Source organism: Heterodontus francisci, unplaced genomic scaffold (assembly GCF_036365525.1).
Source record: "Heterodontus francisci isolate sHetFra1 unplaced genomic scaffold, sHetFra1.hap1 HAP1_SCAFFOLD_1264, whole genome shotgun sequence".
In the NCBI taxonomy this organism is placed as follows: domain Eukaryota; kingdom Metazoa; phylum Chordata; class Chondrichthyes; order Heterodontiformes; family Heterodontidae; genus Heterodontus; species Heterodontus francisci.
In genome coordinates this window covers 43,024-61,443 of record NW_027140583.1, presented here as the reverse complement: position 1 = coordinate 61,443, position 18,420 = coordinate 43,024, and the positions used below count along the sequence as shown (strand labels likewise).

Below are 18,420 nucleotides of genomic sequence, written 5' to 3'. Positions count from 1 at the left end.
TGCTGCAGATTAGGCTGCCTGCAGAACATTTACTTGTCACGCACTGTTTCTGAATTCTATGGCACAGCAGGTCTGTGGCACTGTTGTTCCCCTTAACTTTTCACGCACTGCCCACGAAATGGTGTTTTGGAGCGAACGGTCCAACAATGCCCCAAATAGCTGTTATGGCCATGATGCCATTTTTTTTCAGCCTTTCTTTTAAGCCTGCCTTTGAATCAACCAGCACTAGCCCATGCGATTTTTTTTTTTTAATGGCCTGATCCAAATCAACTGATTGCACCAATTGCTACCAATCCGGTGGCCCCTTCACATAGTTACTATCTTCCCAATGGAGTACTAGCTGCTGACAGTGCCAGCTCTGTGGGCAGCTTCTGCTTCCCTCCCAGACTGCTGGTGTAGTTCCAAGTTGAATCTGATGCTCTCCTGATGTGCCTCAAAAGCTCAAAGTCTTTGAACTCAAATACTGCCACCATATTGTCTTTCCTCCTATCCTTCAAACACAAAATCACCAATCACCCAGGTGGGACTGGTATACTAGAGTGTGAGTTCTTTATTTGAGGATTAAAGTGCTATATACACATTGATGGAGAGCTCTTACTAATATGTCTTGCTTCATCAACTAACACACTCCTCTATTGTATCACATGACAGATGACATCATATCCTGTATAATGATGTATACAGATTATGGACATACTCACTTGAAGACATGCTACAACATATACATTTCTCCAGTTTGTTCAGACAGGATTATCAGTTTATCCAGACAATCTGTAACCATTGTGTTTCCCAGGATTCTGCTTCCCAACTTCAGGGCTCCTTTCTCACCAGTGAGGAATCTCTACATTTCTATGAGTTACATTGAATAGAATAACGGAATCTACAGCATAAAAACATGCCATTCAGCTGAACTGGTCTATGCTAGTGATTAGACTCCACATGAACCTCCTCCAACCCTGCCTCTATTCCCTTCTCCCACAGGCATCAAGCTTCCCCTTAAAAAGTGTCAATACTAACGTGTAACTTGGAGGATCCTTGTACCAGGACACAATTTTCTTTTTGCACATCCAGTTGACCTGTTTTTTTAGAATACACAGGTGACATATTGGACGCATCAGATCTGCACAGATTGGCCCACTATAAGCAGCTTCTGTGTACTGCTTGGGATGACGTATGTTTGCATTGTGATACAACTGGAATTTAATGCATCAGGAGCATCAGTTGTGGAGGTGATAGTGGAGTGTGGTGACAGGTGGAGATGGTGCTAGTGCTTGTTTCGTGTTGTTTTCGAATTGCATTTCATTGCTCCTTTCATGGCTGCCTGTTACAGATCCCTGGCCAGTTTGACGTGGAGTGCGTTGGCGCCCAGCTCAGACATTCTGGAATTATGGAGGCAATCCACATTCGAAAGGAAGGCTATCCTGTCAGAATTCTGCTCCCAGACTTTACCAGCAGGTAGAGTTCTACATGTTATGATGCCTGCAATGGCACTGGCCCTGGATGAAGTGGGGCGGGGGGGGGGAGGTGGATGGTGGGGTGTGGTTTGGTGGGGACAGGAAAATCAGAGTGATACTTTGTGACCAAAGATAATCTTTTCCTTTAAAATGTTTCTTAAAATGCTCCATTGTCACATTCCTAAGGACAATGAATTGGTCGCCATGGGAATCCGACATTATGGTCCACTGACCCACTGCCCATGCCCTGATAAAAATGGAACTATAGGTGGGGGATTTCATGCTGCCAGTCCCAACTCTTGTTATGACGTCAGGATGGAAGAGGTTGGGTTCAAGCAGTACCTATCCCAATCCCATCAGATAGCATCCATGTTGAAAAATGAAATCCGGCCGTAGTTCTCCCACCCCCACTACCTTCCCTGTCCCTGTCCCTGTTGGACTTTTGGCCTCAGGCAAAGGAATTTTCAAGTGCACAGTAAGCTTGTTGTGCTTGGTAGAACCAAGGAACTGCCACTGTTAGAAAGAGAGGGTCAGCGAGAAAGAACAAAAGGAAGAACTTGAATGCATACAGTGCCTTTTCCTGTCCTCGGTATGTCTCAAAATCCTTCCCAGTCACTGTTATGTAGGTAAAAGTGATAATCATGCTGCATACAGCCAGGGCCCACAAACAGCGAATAATAAGATGGACCAGTTAATGTGTTTTTTGGTAGTGTTGATTGAGGGAGGAATGTTGATCAGGACACGAGGAGAACTCCTCACTCTTCATATCTTTTACAACACCCATGTGAGGTCTTCCTTGCATTTATATTCAGTACATCTTGTGATGTTACCCACCTGCCAATAAGCCTTTTTGTTCATCGTTTGTGCCTGCAACTTAGTTCTAAATGTACCTGGAACTTCAAATCTCTTTGTTCATTTACATCCCCCGGTAGTTAGACTATCCTCCCATTTGTCATTTTTATGCCTAAAATGTACTATATTATGTTAAACTACGTTTGTCATTGCCTTTCCCCATTGAATTTATATAGGTGCTTGCCTGTTTGCTTGTTCAACATCCATTTTTAGTATCATCTTCCACCATTAACATTCTCCCCTCTATTTCCAAATCCACGGAGTTTATATACAGGGGTAATTCCTCAATAAGAGCTCCCAGAATCGGGGTTTACACAGCTGGTCTGCAACTTGTGCTTGCTGTGAATCTGAGTTCTCTAGTGAGATTATGGAATTATGGAAGTGCCCCCCATAGAGTGAAAAGCTTGGGCCCCAAGAAATACCACATATCGCTGTCAAGATTGTTCATTTTGTCCCAACTATTTTACTCCGAGCCACCAAACAATTTCCATGCCACAGGTTGCCTCCAGTTCTAGATACCTTTTCTGTCGTAATTCTTGTGTGGAACCTTATCAAATGCGTTCTGAGACTCCATGTATCTGACAACGTCAACCCATCACCTCAGTGACTCGACTGGAGAATTCTGTTAGATGAGTTAGACATGGAATCATAGAATGATTACAGACTTGAAGGTGGCCATTCGGCCCGTCATGTCCATGACTGCTCTCTGCAAGAGCAACTCACCTAATCCCACTCCCCTGCCTTTTCCTCTACAGGTAATTGTCCAGTTCTCATTTGAAAGCCTCGATTGTATCTGCCTCCACCACACTCTCAGGCAGTGCATTCCAGATCCTAACCACTCGCTGTGGAAAAAGGATTTTCCTCATGTCGCCATTGCTTCTTTTGCCAATCACTTGAAATCAGTGTCCTCTGGTTCTGGATCATTCAGCCAATGGGAGCAGTTTCTCTCTATCTACCCCTCATGATTTTGAACACCTCTGTTAAACCTTCTCTTAGTCTTTTCCAAGGAGAACAGCCCCAGCTTCTCCAACCTATCCAAATAACTGAAGTTCCTCATCCCTGGAACCTTTCTCGTCAATCTTTTCTGCACCTTCTTTAATGCCTTAACATCCTTCTGAAAATTTTGTGCCCCGAAGTAAACACAATACTCCAGTTGAGGGCAAACCTGTGTTTTATTCAGGTTTATTTTTGTACTCGATGCCCCTATTTATAAAGCCCAGATCCCATATGCTTTATTAACCACTTTCTCAACCTGCCCTGCAACCTTCAATGATTTGTACACATATACCCCCAGGTCCCTCTGCTTCTGCACCCGCTTGAGACTTTAGAACCTTTTAATTTATATTGTCTCTCCTCATTCTTCCAACCAAAATGATTCACTTCACACTTCTTTGCACTAAATTTCATCTGCCACTTGTCTGCCCATTCCACCAGCCTGTTTATGGCCTCTTGAAGTTCATCACTATCCTTTTCAATGTTTATAATACTTCCAAGTTTTATATCATTGCAAATTTTGAAATTGTGCCATGTATACCTAAGTCTAGGTCATTAATATATATCAAGAAAAGCAGGGCTCCTAACACTAACCCCTGGGGAACTGCACTATATACCTTCCTCCAGTCCAAAAAACAACCGCTAACCACTACTCGCTGTTTCCTATCACTCAACCAATTTTGTATCCATGCTGTTATTGGGGCCCTTTTATTCCATGGGCTCTAACTTTGCTGACAAGCCTGTTATGTGGCACTTTAACAAATGCCTTTAGGAAGTCCCTGTGCACCAGCTCATCAACCCTCTTTATTACCTCATCAAAAAACGCAAGCAAGTTAGTTGAACACGAATTGCCCTTAACAAATCTGTGCTTTCCTTAATTAATCCACATCTGTCCAAGTGACTAATAATTTTGTCCCAAATTATCATTTTTAAAGGTTTCCCACCACCGAGGTTAAACTGACTGGTCTGTAGTTGCTGGGCTTGTCCGCACACCCTTTTTTGAAAAAGGGTGTAACATTTTCATATCTCCAGTCCTCTGGTACTACTTTTAGGTCCCAAATCAGCCCCACTCCTCCTTTTGTCACCCTTTTACTTTTTATGTGCCTATAAAAGACCTTTATGTTAGCTGCCAGTCTCTTCTCATACTCACTCTTTGCTTCTAATATTTGTTTTTTCACTTCCCCTCTCAACCTTCTCTATTCAGCTTGGTTTCCAATTTTATTATCCACCTGATATCTGTTATATGTACCCCTTTTTCTGCTTCATGGCTACCTTTATTGAAAGGTACTTCAATAAATAAGAATCTGACCAGTAAAGGTGAGGTACCTGGGAGCATCATAATGAGACCATTATTTCTACATATAAAGGTGACATTTAAAAAGATAAAAATGATGGGAGTGAGGAACAGGGATTAATTTTTCTTGGGCTCAACTCTGAGTAGGAGAAGCAGAACTCGTGGAATCACTAATTCATACTTTCAATCTCCTTTCCACCAGTAGGTCTACACATACCGAGGTCTTATCATATGGAAAAGAACTCCCCCATAACCTCTGATGCCTTCAAAAATGGATCTCCATTTACATGGCAATGTGGGGCATGGTAGTGACTAGTTCTGATACTGGGCCCGTAACCTGGAGTTCATTAGTTAACATCACAAGATGTTAAATTGAATTTTAAAAACTCTGTTAATTTGAGGGCTGGCATCAGGAAAAAACCCAGTTGGCTCACTAATGTTCTTCAGACAAGAGAACCTCCAATTCCTACCTCGCTGTCTGGCCAACACGTGTCTCAAGTTGAATCTTACAGGTAGGAATTAATCTGGGCCTGTTTTTGGGCCAAAAAGCATTCGATTGGACTTCAGGCCTCATCTACATCTTCAAAGGCCTGTGCCTCCTCCACAACCATCTCGCCCTGTGAAAATAAAACAATTGCGCCAACCCTCGAGCAAGTTCAGGGAGAGAGCATGGTGCGGTGACGGGAAGGTGTTCAATTGCCAGGACTGTGTAGTTGAGGGGAGCATTCCTGCTCCTCCTGGATCTACAGAAAGATGCTTTTTAAAAATAAAATACTTTGGCTGCCAACCAAATTTGGTTTCCAACCAAATGAAAATTCCCGCATGAAGCCCAGCCCCTGCCCCCTCATCCAGAATTGATTTCTCAAAGGGTCAGTAACGTACTTAAGGAGCCTAATACACTCATGCAAGTCATAGCAACACACACAGCCATTCAATTAGAAATACAGAATTGTACAAGATCAGAAAAGTATTGCAACTTGTCTGGCCAGTCCCCTAGTTCATATAGAACAGAGTGTCAGCAAGCCACTGTAGTTCTTTAAAAATTCATTCATGGGATGTAGGCCAGGCCAGCATTTATTGCCTATCCCTAAATGCCCTTGAGAAGCTGGTGGTGAGCTGCCTTCTTGAACCGCTGCAGTCCATGTGGGGTAGGTACACCCACAGTGCTGTTAGGAAGGGAGTTCCAGGATTTTGAACCAGCGACAGTGAAGGAACGGCGATATAGTTCCAAGTCAGGATGGTGTGTGACTTGGAGGGGAACTTGCAGGTGGTGGTGTTCCTATGCATTTGCTGCCCTTGTCCTTCCAGTTGGTAGAGGTCGCGGGTTTGGAAGGTGCTGTCGAAGGAGCCTTGGTGCGTTGCTGCAGTGCATCTTGTAGATGGTACATACTGCTGCCACTGTGCGTCGATGGTGGAGGGAGTGAATGTTTGTAGATGGGGTGCCAATCAAGCGGGCTGCTTTGTCCTGGATGATGTCGATCTTCTTGAGTGTTGTTGGAGCTGCACCCATCCAGGCAAGTGGAGAGTATTCCATCACACTCCTGACTTGTGCCTTGTAGATGGTGGACAGGCTTTGGAGAGTCAGGAGGTGAGTTACTCGCCGCAGGATTCCTAGCCTCTGACTTACTCTTGTAGCCACGGCATTTATATGGCTACTCCAGTTCAGTTTCTGGTCAATGGTAGCCCCTAGGATGTTGATAGTGGGGGATTCAGCAATGGTAATGCCATTGAATGTCAAGGGGAGATGGTTAGATTCTCTCTTGTTGGAGATGGTAATTGCCTGGCACTTGTGTGGCGCAAATGTTACTTGCCACTTATCAGCCCAAGCCTGGATATTGTCCAAGTCTTCCTGCATTTCTACACGGACTGCCTCAGTATCTGAGGAGTCACGAATGGTGCTGAACATTGTGCAATCATCAGCGAACATCCCCACTTCTGACCATATGATTGAAGGATGGTCATTGATGAAGCAGCTGAAGATGGTTGGGCCCAGGACACTACCTTGAGGAACTCCTGCAGTGATCTCCTGGAACTCAGATGATTGACCTCCAACAACCACAACCATCTTCCTTTGCGCTAGGTATGACTCCAACCAGCGGAGGGATTTCCCCCTGATTCCCATTGACCTCAGTTTTGCTAGAGCTCCTTGATGTCAAGGGCAGTCACTCTCACCTCACCTCTTGAGTTCAGCTCTTTTGTCCATGTTTGAACCAAGGCTGTAATGAGGTCAGGAGCTGAGTGGCCCTGGCGGAACCCAAACTGAGCATCACTGAGCAGGTTATTGCTAAGCAAGTGCCACTTGATGGCACTGTTGATGACACCTTCCATCACTTTACTGATGATTGAGAGTAGGCTGATGGGGCAGTAATTGGCCAGGTTGGACTTGTCCTGCTTTTTGTGTGCAGGACATACCTGGGCAATTTTTCACATTGCAGGGTAGATGCCAGTGTTGTAGCTGTACTGGAACAGCTTGGCTAGGGGCGCGGCACGTTCTGGAGCACAGGTCTTCAGTACTATTGCCGGAATATTGTCAGGGCCCATCGCGTTTGCAGTATCCAGTGCCTTCAGTCGTTTCTTGATATCACGCGGAGTGAATCGAATTGGCTGAAGTCTGGCACCAGTGATGCTGGGGACATCAGGAGGAGGCCGAGATGGATCATCAACTCGGCACTTCTGGCTGAAGATTGTTGCAAATGCTTCAGCCTTATCTTTCGCACTGATGTGCTGGGATTTGTGGAGCCACCTCCTCAATTGTTCACCACCATTCACGACTGGATGTGGCAGGACTGCAGAGCTTAGATCTGATCCGTTGGTTATGGGATCGCTTAGCTCTGTCTATTGCATGCTGCTTATGCAGTTTGGCATGCAAATAGTCCTGTGTTGTAGCTTCACCAGGTTGACACCTGATCTTGAGGTGTGCCTGGTGCTACTCCTGGCATGCTCTCCTGCACTCTTCATTGAACCAGGGTTGGTCTCCTGGCTTGATGGTAATGGTAGAGTGGGAGATATGCCAAGCCATGAGGTTACAGATTGTGGCTGAGTACAATTCTGCTGCTGCTGATTGCCCACAGCGCCTCATGGATACCCAGTTTTGCATTGCTAGATCTGTTCGAAATCTATCCCATTTAGCACGGTGGTAGTTCCACACAACACGAAGGAGGGTATCCTCAATGTGAAGGCAGGACTTTGTCGCCACAACGACTGTGCAGTGGTCATTCCTACCGATACTGTAATGGACAGATGCATCTGCAGCAGGCAGATTGGTGAGGACGAGGTCAAGTATGTTTTCCCCTCGTGTTGGTTCCCTCACCACCTGCCGCATACCCAATCTGGCAGGTATGTCCTTTAGGACTCGGCCAGCTTGGTCAGTAGTGGTGCTACCAAGCCATTCTTAGTGATGGACATTGAAGTCCCCCACCCAGAGTACATTCTGTGCCCTTGCCACCCTGAGTGCTTCCTCCAAGTGCTGTTTAACATGGAGGAGTATTGACTCATCAGCTGAGGGAGGGTAGTGGGTGGTAATCAGCAGGAGGTTACCTTGTCCATGTTTGACCTGATGCCATGAGACTTCAAGGAGTCCAGAGTCAATGTTGAGGACTCCCAGGGCAACTCCCTCCCTACTGTATACCACTGTGCCGCCACCTCTGCTGGGTCTGTCCTGCCGGTGGGACAGGACATACCCGGGGATGGTGATGGCAGAGTCTGGAACATTGTCTGTAAGGTATGATTCTGTGATTATGACTATGTCAGGCTGTTGCTTGACTAGTCTGTGGGACAGCTCTCCCAACTTTGACACAAGCCTCCAGATGTTAGTAAGGAGGACTTTGCAGGGTCAACGGGGCTGGATTTGCCGTTGTCGTTTCTGGTGCCTAGATCAATGCTGGGTGGTCCGTCAGGTTTCATTCCTTTTTATTTACTTCGTAGTGCTTAGATACAACTGACTAAATTGCTAGGCCATTTCAGAGGGCATGTAAGAGTTAACCATTTTGCTGTGGGTCTGGAGGATCTTTCTTCAATATTGTGTTGAGTTAAGATGGAAGGTAAGTGGCAGAATTGAAGAAACTTTGGGGGTAATTTTTGGTGGGTGTGAAGAATCTGATGGAGTGACTCACACACGTGTTGTTGAACCCACCAGATTCTCATCCCATTGGGAGGACAGTGATAAATATTGAGCAGGTTCTGCAACAGGCGTTTGGTCCACTCCACCACATTGCTAACCAGGTCATGAAAATTACCCCTTAACTCCTCAATAAAAGTATTTTGTTTCTGTTTCAGACTCTGGGGAAAGGAATTCCCATCCAACAATAATAAAATTGCAAATCGGGATGCACTGAGAAATGTTTTTAAAAAAAATAAATTTTGCCAGTTACTAGGGAAAAATGTGCTGCCCTCTCACCCCTCACTATGCTTTTCTGCCCCCACTACAGGTACAGCATTTTACTGGGGTGGAAAAAGGAGAATTCCTCAGACAGTGAACTCTGCTCTTCTATTCTAGAGAAGATTACAGAGAAGACTCCGGGGTTCTATCAGCTAGGACTCACCAAGGTAATTAGATCATTGACACTTGCAGTGGAGTTACTTATTACAGAGTGAATCTCAGTAAACATGAACATATACACTGGGAACTGAGATATAGTTAGATGGTCCAGACATGGGAATAGTAGGATATATGATGGATACACCCTCAGGAACAGTGGCAAATATAGAGAATGCATACTTTGGAACATATAGTGGATATGCACTGGGGACCAGTGGGATATATAAAGTGTTCACAGAATACACACTGGGGAACAGTGTGATATATAGAGGATTCACAAGATACAAACTGGGGAATGTAGTGAGGTGCTGCCACCATGTAATGAGTTCTTTTTATGTTGACTGATGTAACATAAATGAGATGCATGGAGTTCAGTTGGTTAAAGATCTCAAACAGGTTTATTACAGCTAAATATTAGATACAGTAGGGCTACCTATTTACAGAACCTTACTCTCGGTGTTACAGTTGCAGAGTGACTCTGACTTTGAGTCACATGACTATGTCCTGGCACTTAGCTCATTAGCATACTAAGATCTTGAAGGCAACCATACAACATCCCCCTTCTTTCCAAAGATAAGTCTCGTATGCTAAAAAGTAAAAATACATAAAATTAGATAACATCAAAATTATTTACACAGGTATAGAGATTATAAACTTTACAAGCACAGATGCTCAAAAATCCATATATTGTCTTGATGGTTTGACAACTCGTACTCGGTAAGTTTGTGTCTCATCTGTTGCTGTTCTTTCTAAAGTTTCTCCATGTCTGCCTTCAGCCCTCAGCATACTCTGTTGCTTTGCTCAAGATGACCACCTTTGAGGCCTTGTCTTTCTTGGAAAGTTCCAGCACCTCATGTCGAAGAACCAACAGACAATGCTTCAACTCATTCCTCCTCTGCCTCTTCAGCACATTACAGGTCCTTTGTCTCTCCTCATCCTCCATGTCTGAAGGCTTGGGGTTCAAGGTTGAGGACTTGTTGGAGGAGGAGTATTCATGGAGTACCTGTCCGTTCTGGTTCATTGTGGTACTGGTGGTTCTTTAGATAGCAGAGGTGAAGGCGTGGCATAGTTGTGCTGTTGCTGGGTTTTCACCCTGCACCACTTGATGCTGGTCAAGGTCTGCGAACAGTTTCCGGATCTTGGAGATTTACGCTTGGCAATGCGCTCATAGATAGTTATGATGTTGAAGTCCTTACACGTTGGTAGCCCTGCCACTGCTGCTCTGCTTGTGTCCACTCGGTAGAATATTTGTGGTTTCCATGCTGACTTGCCATATCTGCATTTCATTGTTAATATGCCAGTGCAAGAGATGGGTGACCCGTTGTATGCAGATAAATTGACAATTGTCAGTTGCATCATTGATTTTCCAATGACTCCAGTACATATCCTTGAGGAATTGGAGTGGTAGGATATTCACACTGGCACCAGTGTCAATCTTGACCCTGAGGGTATGTTTGACAGCTTTCTTTGGGCACATGATGTTAATAGTGGCGAAAGCTTCCAGTTGTTTGACTTCATCGATGTGATGTGTCAGGTTCACAATGTGGAATGCCTGTTCATCTTCCGGTTGAGAATTACCCCTCGTTGAGTCTTGTCTCAGGTCTGTTTCACAATGGACTTTGTGTATCGACTTGCATTTACCCAGGTCTCTGGCATTTTCCTTGCTGCTGTTGCCCTGTTGTTGCACCGCTGTCTGTTTGTCTGTGTCCAGCTGTAACTTCTGGCTGTGTCTTTGGAGCTAGAATTCTTGCATAGGCAGGCCCAGTGTCCTTTGCACTGCACACCTTGCACAGGTCTTGAAAGGCAGGAAAATGTTGTGGTGAGTGGGACCAATCACATTTACTACACAGCTTGCTTTCTCCTTTTGACCTGGTTACGGTGTTGATACTGTTGGTTGCACTAGTGCTTGCAGATGATGTTGTCCAGCTACAATGGCTTCATATTTCCTGCCATCTTCCAGCAGCTCATTAATGTAGTGACCTTTCTTTTTCCCCAAGAGATCTTCCTGAATTGCTTCAATGAGTGTTGATACAATCACCAGCTCCATTATTTGGTCTGACAGCTCAGCTTCTGAAAAATCACATTCATTTCCCTTACTGCTGCATCATCTAATAAACTGGTCTAATGATTCCTGTGGCTGTTGCCCATAGGATATCAATTCCAGGCGATGAATTCTAAAATTCACTCTTAATCTGAGCTGATCGACTCACACTTTCCATATCTTTGCAGGATCTTTCTGGTCCTCGTCAGATAAGCCTAAGGTATTGATTCTGTATAATCCCTCATTTTTAATTGCTATGAGTAATTTTACAGCCTGTTTTTCTGGTTCCACAATTACTTGGTCTGTAAAGCACAATTGCATTCATTGTTGGAATAGTTTGAACTCAAAGGATATCCAAGGCCTTCCAGTTCATGCTGGGAAATGTGGTATCATGCTGTTCTTTTGCTTTAAGACTTGGTTCTGTGACTCTATACTGCTTTCCCTTTTTAAAAAAAAACTCTCCTGGCTGCTTTGCTTGATAGGAGCAGGCATTTAGCAGTGCTTGTCTGTTTATCTAGCTTCCAACACATTAGTTATATGTTTACACAGTTGGGCAATTGGCATTTCAAGTGCTCTTTTTTTCTCTGCTAGAATTTGTTTATATAGCCATTCAAATAGTCAATTCTTCACATTGGATTGGTTTGATGTTTTTTTTTTAAACTTTGGCTGTGAATGAAAGCTCTTCATGCTCTAGTGGTTTAATTTTTTTTAAACTTTAGCTGTAGGCTGCATGAATGGAGGATTCCTGTGCTTTTTGCTGTTGGGCACATACAAGAGGGAACAGTGGGATCCATAGAGGGTTTACAGAGCTTATACATTGGAGAACAGTAGGATATATAGAGGGGACACACTGGGGAACATGGGAACATAGGAGTAGGAGTAGGCCATTTGGCCCATCAAGCCTGCTCTGCCATTCAAACAGATCATGGCTGATCATCTACCTCTATGCCATTTGTCCCCACTATCCCCATATCCCTTGATGTCATTAGTATCCAGTAATCTATTGATTTCTATCTTGAATATGCTGAAGGATTGAGCTTCCACAGCTCTCTGGGGTAGACAATTCAAAAGATTCACCACCCTCTGAGTAAAAAGGTTCACTAACCTCCTGTGTGGGACCTTATTGAAAGCCTTCTGAAAATCAAAATACACCATATCCACTGGTTCTCTTTTATCTATGCCACAAGCAACATCCACAAAAAACTCCAATAGGTTTGTCAAACACAATTTCCCTTTCATAAATCCATGTTGACTCTGCCCAATCATATCATTATTTTCCAAGTGTCTAGTTTTCACTTCCTTTATAGCAGATTCTAACATTTTCCCTGCTACTGATATCAAACTAACAGGTCTGTACTTCTCCATTTTCTCTCTCACTCCCTTCTTACATAGTGGGGTTATATTTGCTACTTTCCAGTCCACAGGAACCCTTCCAGATGTTGGAGAAACGTCCAAGCCTGTTTGTGAAGAAGCCACTGCGACTAGAATGCTCTGGTGGCGACTGTTTATTATTTGCCACAGAGCTTACTTCTCTACTCCTAACAATAGCCAGTCAGTGCTGGCTGGCTCTTCTTTATATATCATCTGAGTACAATGAACTAATTAATACCCAACACCTGCTCACCCTATTACCTTCAACTACTAGGTATTTAACATCTATTAACAGAACTTGTTGGACACTAACACCAGAATCTATAGAATTTTGAAAGATAACCACCAATGCATCCACTATCTCGATAGTCACCTCCTTCAATACTCTGGGATGTAGCTCATCTGGTTCAGGGGATTTATCAACTTTCAATCCAATTAATCTTTTGAGTACTACCTCTTTATTAATAGTAATTTCTTTCAGTTCCACATTTTTACAAGTCCCTTGGTTCCCGAGTATTTCTGGAAGATTTTCTGTGTCTTCCTTCATGAAGACAGACACAAAGTAATTGTTTAGTCTCTGCCATTTCCTTATTCCCCACCACAGACTCTCCTGTCTCTGCCTATAATGGATCCACATTCATCCTTGCTAATCTTTTCCTTTTCACTTACATAAAGAAGTTTTTACAGTTTGCTTTTATGTTTCTCACTAGCTTGCATTCATATTCTCTTTTCCCTTTCTTTGTCAGTTTCTTGGTCCTCCTTTGGTGCATTCTAAATTGCTCCCAATCCTTGGGTTTACCACTTGTTCTGGTGACCTTATACATCACTTCCTTTGATCTAATGCAATCTTTAACTTCTTTAGTTAGCCATGGTTGATTCACCTTTCCTGTTGGGTTTTTGTGTCTTTGAGGAATGTTTATTTGTTGTAGACCATGTAATATTTCTTGAAATATTAGTCATTGCCTATCTACAGTCAAATCTTTTAATATATTTTCCTAATCCATCCAAGAGACTGATAGCTGTGGAGTGGCAGATAGAGAGTGATATCAGTCTGTTGGGGTATGTTGAAGCAGATCTAGAATTTAATGACACTCTGTCCATTACTTTCTCAGGTGTTTCTGAAGAAGAAGCTTTTCAATCAATTGGAGTATTGTTGGCAGAAGACCCAGAACTGGGCGGCTCTCACCATTCAGAAGAACATTCGTGGCTTCATTAACAGAAAGAACTTCCGGCACTTCAAACACAAGATAGTCATTATCCAGTCTAACATCAGGGGACACCAGGCCAGGTCAGACTCCTCTGCGCCATCAGAGAGCCTGGCATGTGCAAGATATTCCATTGCCTCACTGGCATTGTCACTCAGCAGCAAGAATGATGGGCTCCCTGTCATCAGGCACCCTTACCAGCTCATAAAAAATGGCCTTTATCAGCTAAACCTATAGAGCCCTGGTTCCAAACAACTCTGGCAGTCACCCTTGCATAAGAAACATAAGAAATAGGACTAGGAGTAGGCCCTATGGCCTCTCAAGCCTTATCTTCCATTCAATAAGGCAATGGCTGATCTTCTACATCAATTCCAGTTTCCTGCACTATCCCCATATCCCTGGATTCTGTTAGTATCCAATTATTTATTGATCTTAACTTTGAATATACTCAACATCTGAGCATCCACAGCCCTCCTGGGGCAGAGAATTCCAAAGATTCATGACCCTTTGAAGAAATCCCTTCTCGCCTCAATTCTAAATGGCTTGACCCCTTATCCATAGACTATAACCCCTAGCTCTAGATTCTCCAGCCGGGGCAAACGCCTCCTAGCTTGGTCAAGCTCTGTATGAATTTTACACATTTCAATGCGATCATCTTTCATTCTTCTAAACTGCAGAAAATATGGGCCCAATTTATTCAGTCTCTCATCATAGGACCACCCCCTCATCCCAGGAAGCAATCTAGTATACCTTCATTTCATCCCTCTAAGGCAAGTCTATCTTTTCTGAGCTAAGGCGACCTAAACTATAAACAGTACTCCAGGTGAAGTCTCACCAAAGCCCTATATAATTGCAGTAAGACCTCCTTCCTTTTATACTGCAACCTCCTTGCAATAAAGGCCAGCATACCATTTGTGTTCCTAAATGCTTGCCGTCCCTGAATGATAACTTTCTGCAATTCATGTACAAGGATCTCCAAATCTCTCTGATACCAACATTTACCATGTTCTCAACTTTTGAAAAAAAATTCTGCTTTTCCATTGTTCCTACCAAAATGGATAATTTCACATTTTCCCACATTATACACTTCTGCCACTTGCTTGTCCACTCACTTAACCCATCTATATCTCTTACTGGTAATTACCGAGAGGCAGCTGTCACAAGACAAACATCCTTATGAGGGGTAACAGGCGTGTTACTGTGGAAGCGACTGATGGGACTAGTTTGGTGTAAGAGACTCGAGATCATAAATATGCCGCTGCTGGGGGATTAAATTCCCTTCCTCCTAATCCCATGGGATGAATAGTATGCTTTTGCATGCAAAGTGACAAGATGCACAGCAGAAATTTCAGAACAAGCTGATTTTGATCCCTGATTCAGTCCGCCATCACAGGGCCCAGACCTGCTTTGCAAATGGCCACTAGGAGCCAGGGAAGAGCATTTCCTAGTCAGTTGAATTCCAGCTTTCTGTTGATTTCTGACCCAATACTCTTCACTGTTGGCTGATGGTATAGCCCCAGACAGCACCCTGCCTCTCTACAAAATGCCCCGCATTGTGTGCTTAATGACAGAAGACTGTGCTGTTGTAAATTACAAACTTAGCCACTGAGCTATAGAGGCACCAGTGATCTAGTGATCTCTTGACGTTGAGCAATGGTATGACTCATTCCTAAGAGACGTGTTATTGAAGCCAAGGTGAGGAGCACCGTTTGCTTTCTATTAAAAGCCCCTCATGTAGGGAGCTCAGGACTGAACTGATGTGCTCACCAGAGTACTGCCCTGAGGGCGTGGGCCTCTCAGATGGATTGTGGGTCATATGGCAGCAGCTCAACTGGGAACACCAAATTTGCCCTTCTACCCCAGTTATTAGCTTTTACAGCAGTGGGAAATGAGGTGTCGGGCATGTGTGTCCACTGTACCATTCTCTAACACCATGCACCGACTTCTCCACAACAGGACTCGCTACAAGAAGTTGAAGAGGACCTTAATGCGGTTTGGAACGGCAGTGGTCATCTCACGAGCCATTGCTCACAGGAGACGCAATCAGGTTTGAAAATAATGAACTCTCATCTGATGCCAGGCTCTCCTCCCCCTTCCCCTTCTTCCCCCCTCCCCCCACTTTGTTTATTCTTCGCTCTGCTCACTTCCCCTCCCCTCCTCTCCATAGCCACCACATGCAACGAGTGAGGCAGTGTATGGATACAGTGAAGGGTGGTGACATACAGAACATGTCCCCCATGCACCCTCCACCCAACACCAAGCAATTAACTTTGATTGTAGTCCGTGCCCTCAGGGAGAGACCTCCAGTGCCCCTACCTGGGCAGTGAGGGCCACTTGTTAATGAATGCGCACATACGGATTAAAAATCATGGGTAAAGCATCTGTAACTTCCAGTCATAAGGTCACAGTGGGCAAGAGCCCTCGCAGGTAGCACACAGTGGCAAAATCAGGCCTGCTATCTCATCTGCAGGATAGTACAGAAGGAACCAAAGAGGCCAGGTGATAACATCTGAGCATGTAGCTGCTTGCAGGACGAGTCCTGACTCACGCTTTAAACAGTCAGAAAGAACACCGCTACTCTTCTTTGAAATAGTGACACGGGATCTTTTACGTCCACCTGAGACAGGGCCTCGGTTTAACATCTCAATCAAAAGGTGGCATCTCCGACAGTTCAGCACCCTCTCAGTAATGCATTGGAGTGTCAGCCTAGATTATGTGCTCAAATCTCTGGAGTGAGACATCAGGAAAAGCAGTGGTCTTAGTACCGATCCCTAGGAAGCCCATTGTGTACCTTTCTCCAGTCTGATAAACAATCGTTCACCACTACTCTCTGTTTCCTGTCACTCAGTCAGCTTTATATCCATGCTGCCACTATCCCTTTTCTTCCATGGGCTTGCAGTTTCCAGCAAGCCTATTATGTAGCACTTTCTTAAACTGTGGGACTTGAATGCACAACTGTCTGACTCAGTGAAGAGTGATACCAGTGGGCCACAGTTGACACCTCATCAGTGGAGAATGCACATTTTCTGATAAATCCCTCTTGGGCTCATGAGCTGGGATTTTCTTGGTGCTGCTCCCACTCTGCTGCTGTAACTCCACCCTAACTTCACTGGAAGTGTGGCTTTCCATTTTTGCCACATGTCCATCGAAGTTACAACAATGGTTTGGGAGCAGATCAGAGGAAATTCGAGGCTGATAATTAATTTCCCTTTTCAGTTTTTACCAGTTGGGACATTTATTTTTCTCCTTAGTCATCCATGTGAGTAAATACAAATGTGTTCTGCACGTCAATAAATACTGCTCTGAATGAATCAGTTTTGAACAGAACATTTAATAAGGATCCATATAAGAGACTTGTTGCAGGAATAAGGCACTTGGTATTACAGGGAATATAGCTTCATGGACAGTGAAATGGCCAGGAGACAGAGAACCAAGATGGATGTGCTTCAGATTGGCAGGGTATAGATGTGCCTAAGGATCTGTACCGAGACCTCTTTTGTTTTCCATTTATATAAATGGTTTGGACGAGAGGCAGAAGAGGGTTAATATTGAAGCTTGCTGCTGACGCAAAATTAAGGGCCATGGGAAGCAGTGAGGAAGAATGTATGAAACTATAAGGGGAGAAAGACAAGTCAGCAGTGTGGGCAGATAGGTGGCAAATGCAGTTCAAGGCAAAAAATTATAAAGTGGTACATTCTGGGGAAAACAGTGGAAAAGCATATACCTAGATGGACAGATCATTAGGAGTTGGGGGCGGGGCGACAGAGAGATTAGGAGTGGAGATAAATTCATTTTTAAAGTGTAGGTGGTAAAAAGCCATTAAAAAGCAAATGATATTCAAAGTTTTCTAAATTGAATACAAATGCAAGGAAATGATGCATTTCGTACACACTCCAGGAATTCATCCTCCACAGCATGAGTGCTAATTAGGCTTACCCAATCTATATGTAAATTGAAGTCGCCCATTATTACTGTATTACCCATGCTACATGCAGCTCTAATTTCCTGAATGATACCATGCCCAATATTACCACTACAGTTTGGTGGCCTGTCAACAACTCCCACCAATGTTTGCCGCCCCTTTGCTGTTTCTTAACTCGACCCAAACTGATTCTACATCTTGCTCCTTCGATCTAAGATCCTCTCTCACTAATGTACTGATCTTATCCCTTATTAACAGCGCTACCCCACCTCCTTTCCCCCTCCGCCTATCCCTCCTAAATGATGAATATCCCTGAATATTCAGTTCCCAGTCCTGGTCACCCTGTAACCACGTCTCCGTAATGGCAATTAAATCATACCCATTTACCTCTATTTGTGCCTTCAAATCATCTGAATTACCATTTCTAGGAGAAATCCACAGAGCAATTGAAGATTCCTGGATGGTAGAGATTCTTGTAGGAGGTGTTATCAGACAATATTCAAACTGAACACTGCAGCAGCAGTTTCAGTACTGGCAGACATGGAGCTGTGGCTGAACAAAGTAAGCATCAGACCTACAGGTAAAAAACTGTTTGGACCTGGAGGCATCGAGCTGAAGGTAATAGGATGAAAACGATTCTGAGTTACCAGGGGAAAGAAATTCTTGATATATTATATTATTAATAACCAGAATTGCTTGCTATTAAGCAGAAAAGCTTGCATAGAATTACAGTTAATATGCAGAGCTGAAG

General features: G+C 44.0%; 1 protein-coding gene across 1 annotated transcript; it reads left to right on the top strand.

Annotated features, from left to right (window-relative positions):
* Positions 1-709: 709 nt before the first annotated feature.
* LOC137360201 (unconventional myosin-XV-like) lies at positions 710-18,136 on the top strand. The gene is made up of 7 exons (XM_068025739.1): positions 710-830; positions 1,089-1,171; positions 1,331-1,455; positions 9,021-9,138; positions 13,655-13,830; positions 15,704-15,794; positions 18,098-18,136. Exons 1-7 carry the CDS (start codon positions 710-712, stop codon positions 18,134-18,136), a joined length of 753 nt encoding a protein of 250 aa, XP_067881840.1.
* Positions 18,137-18,420: the final 284 nt, after the last annotated feature.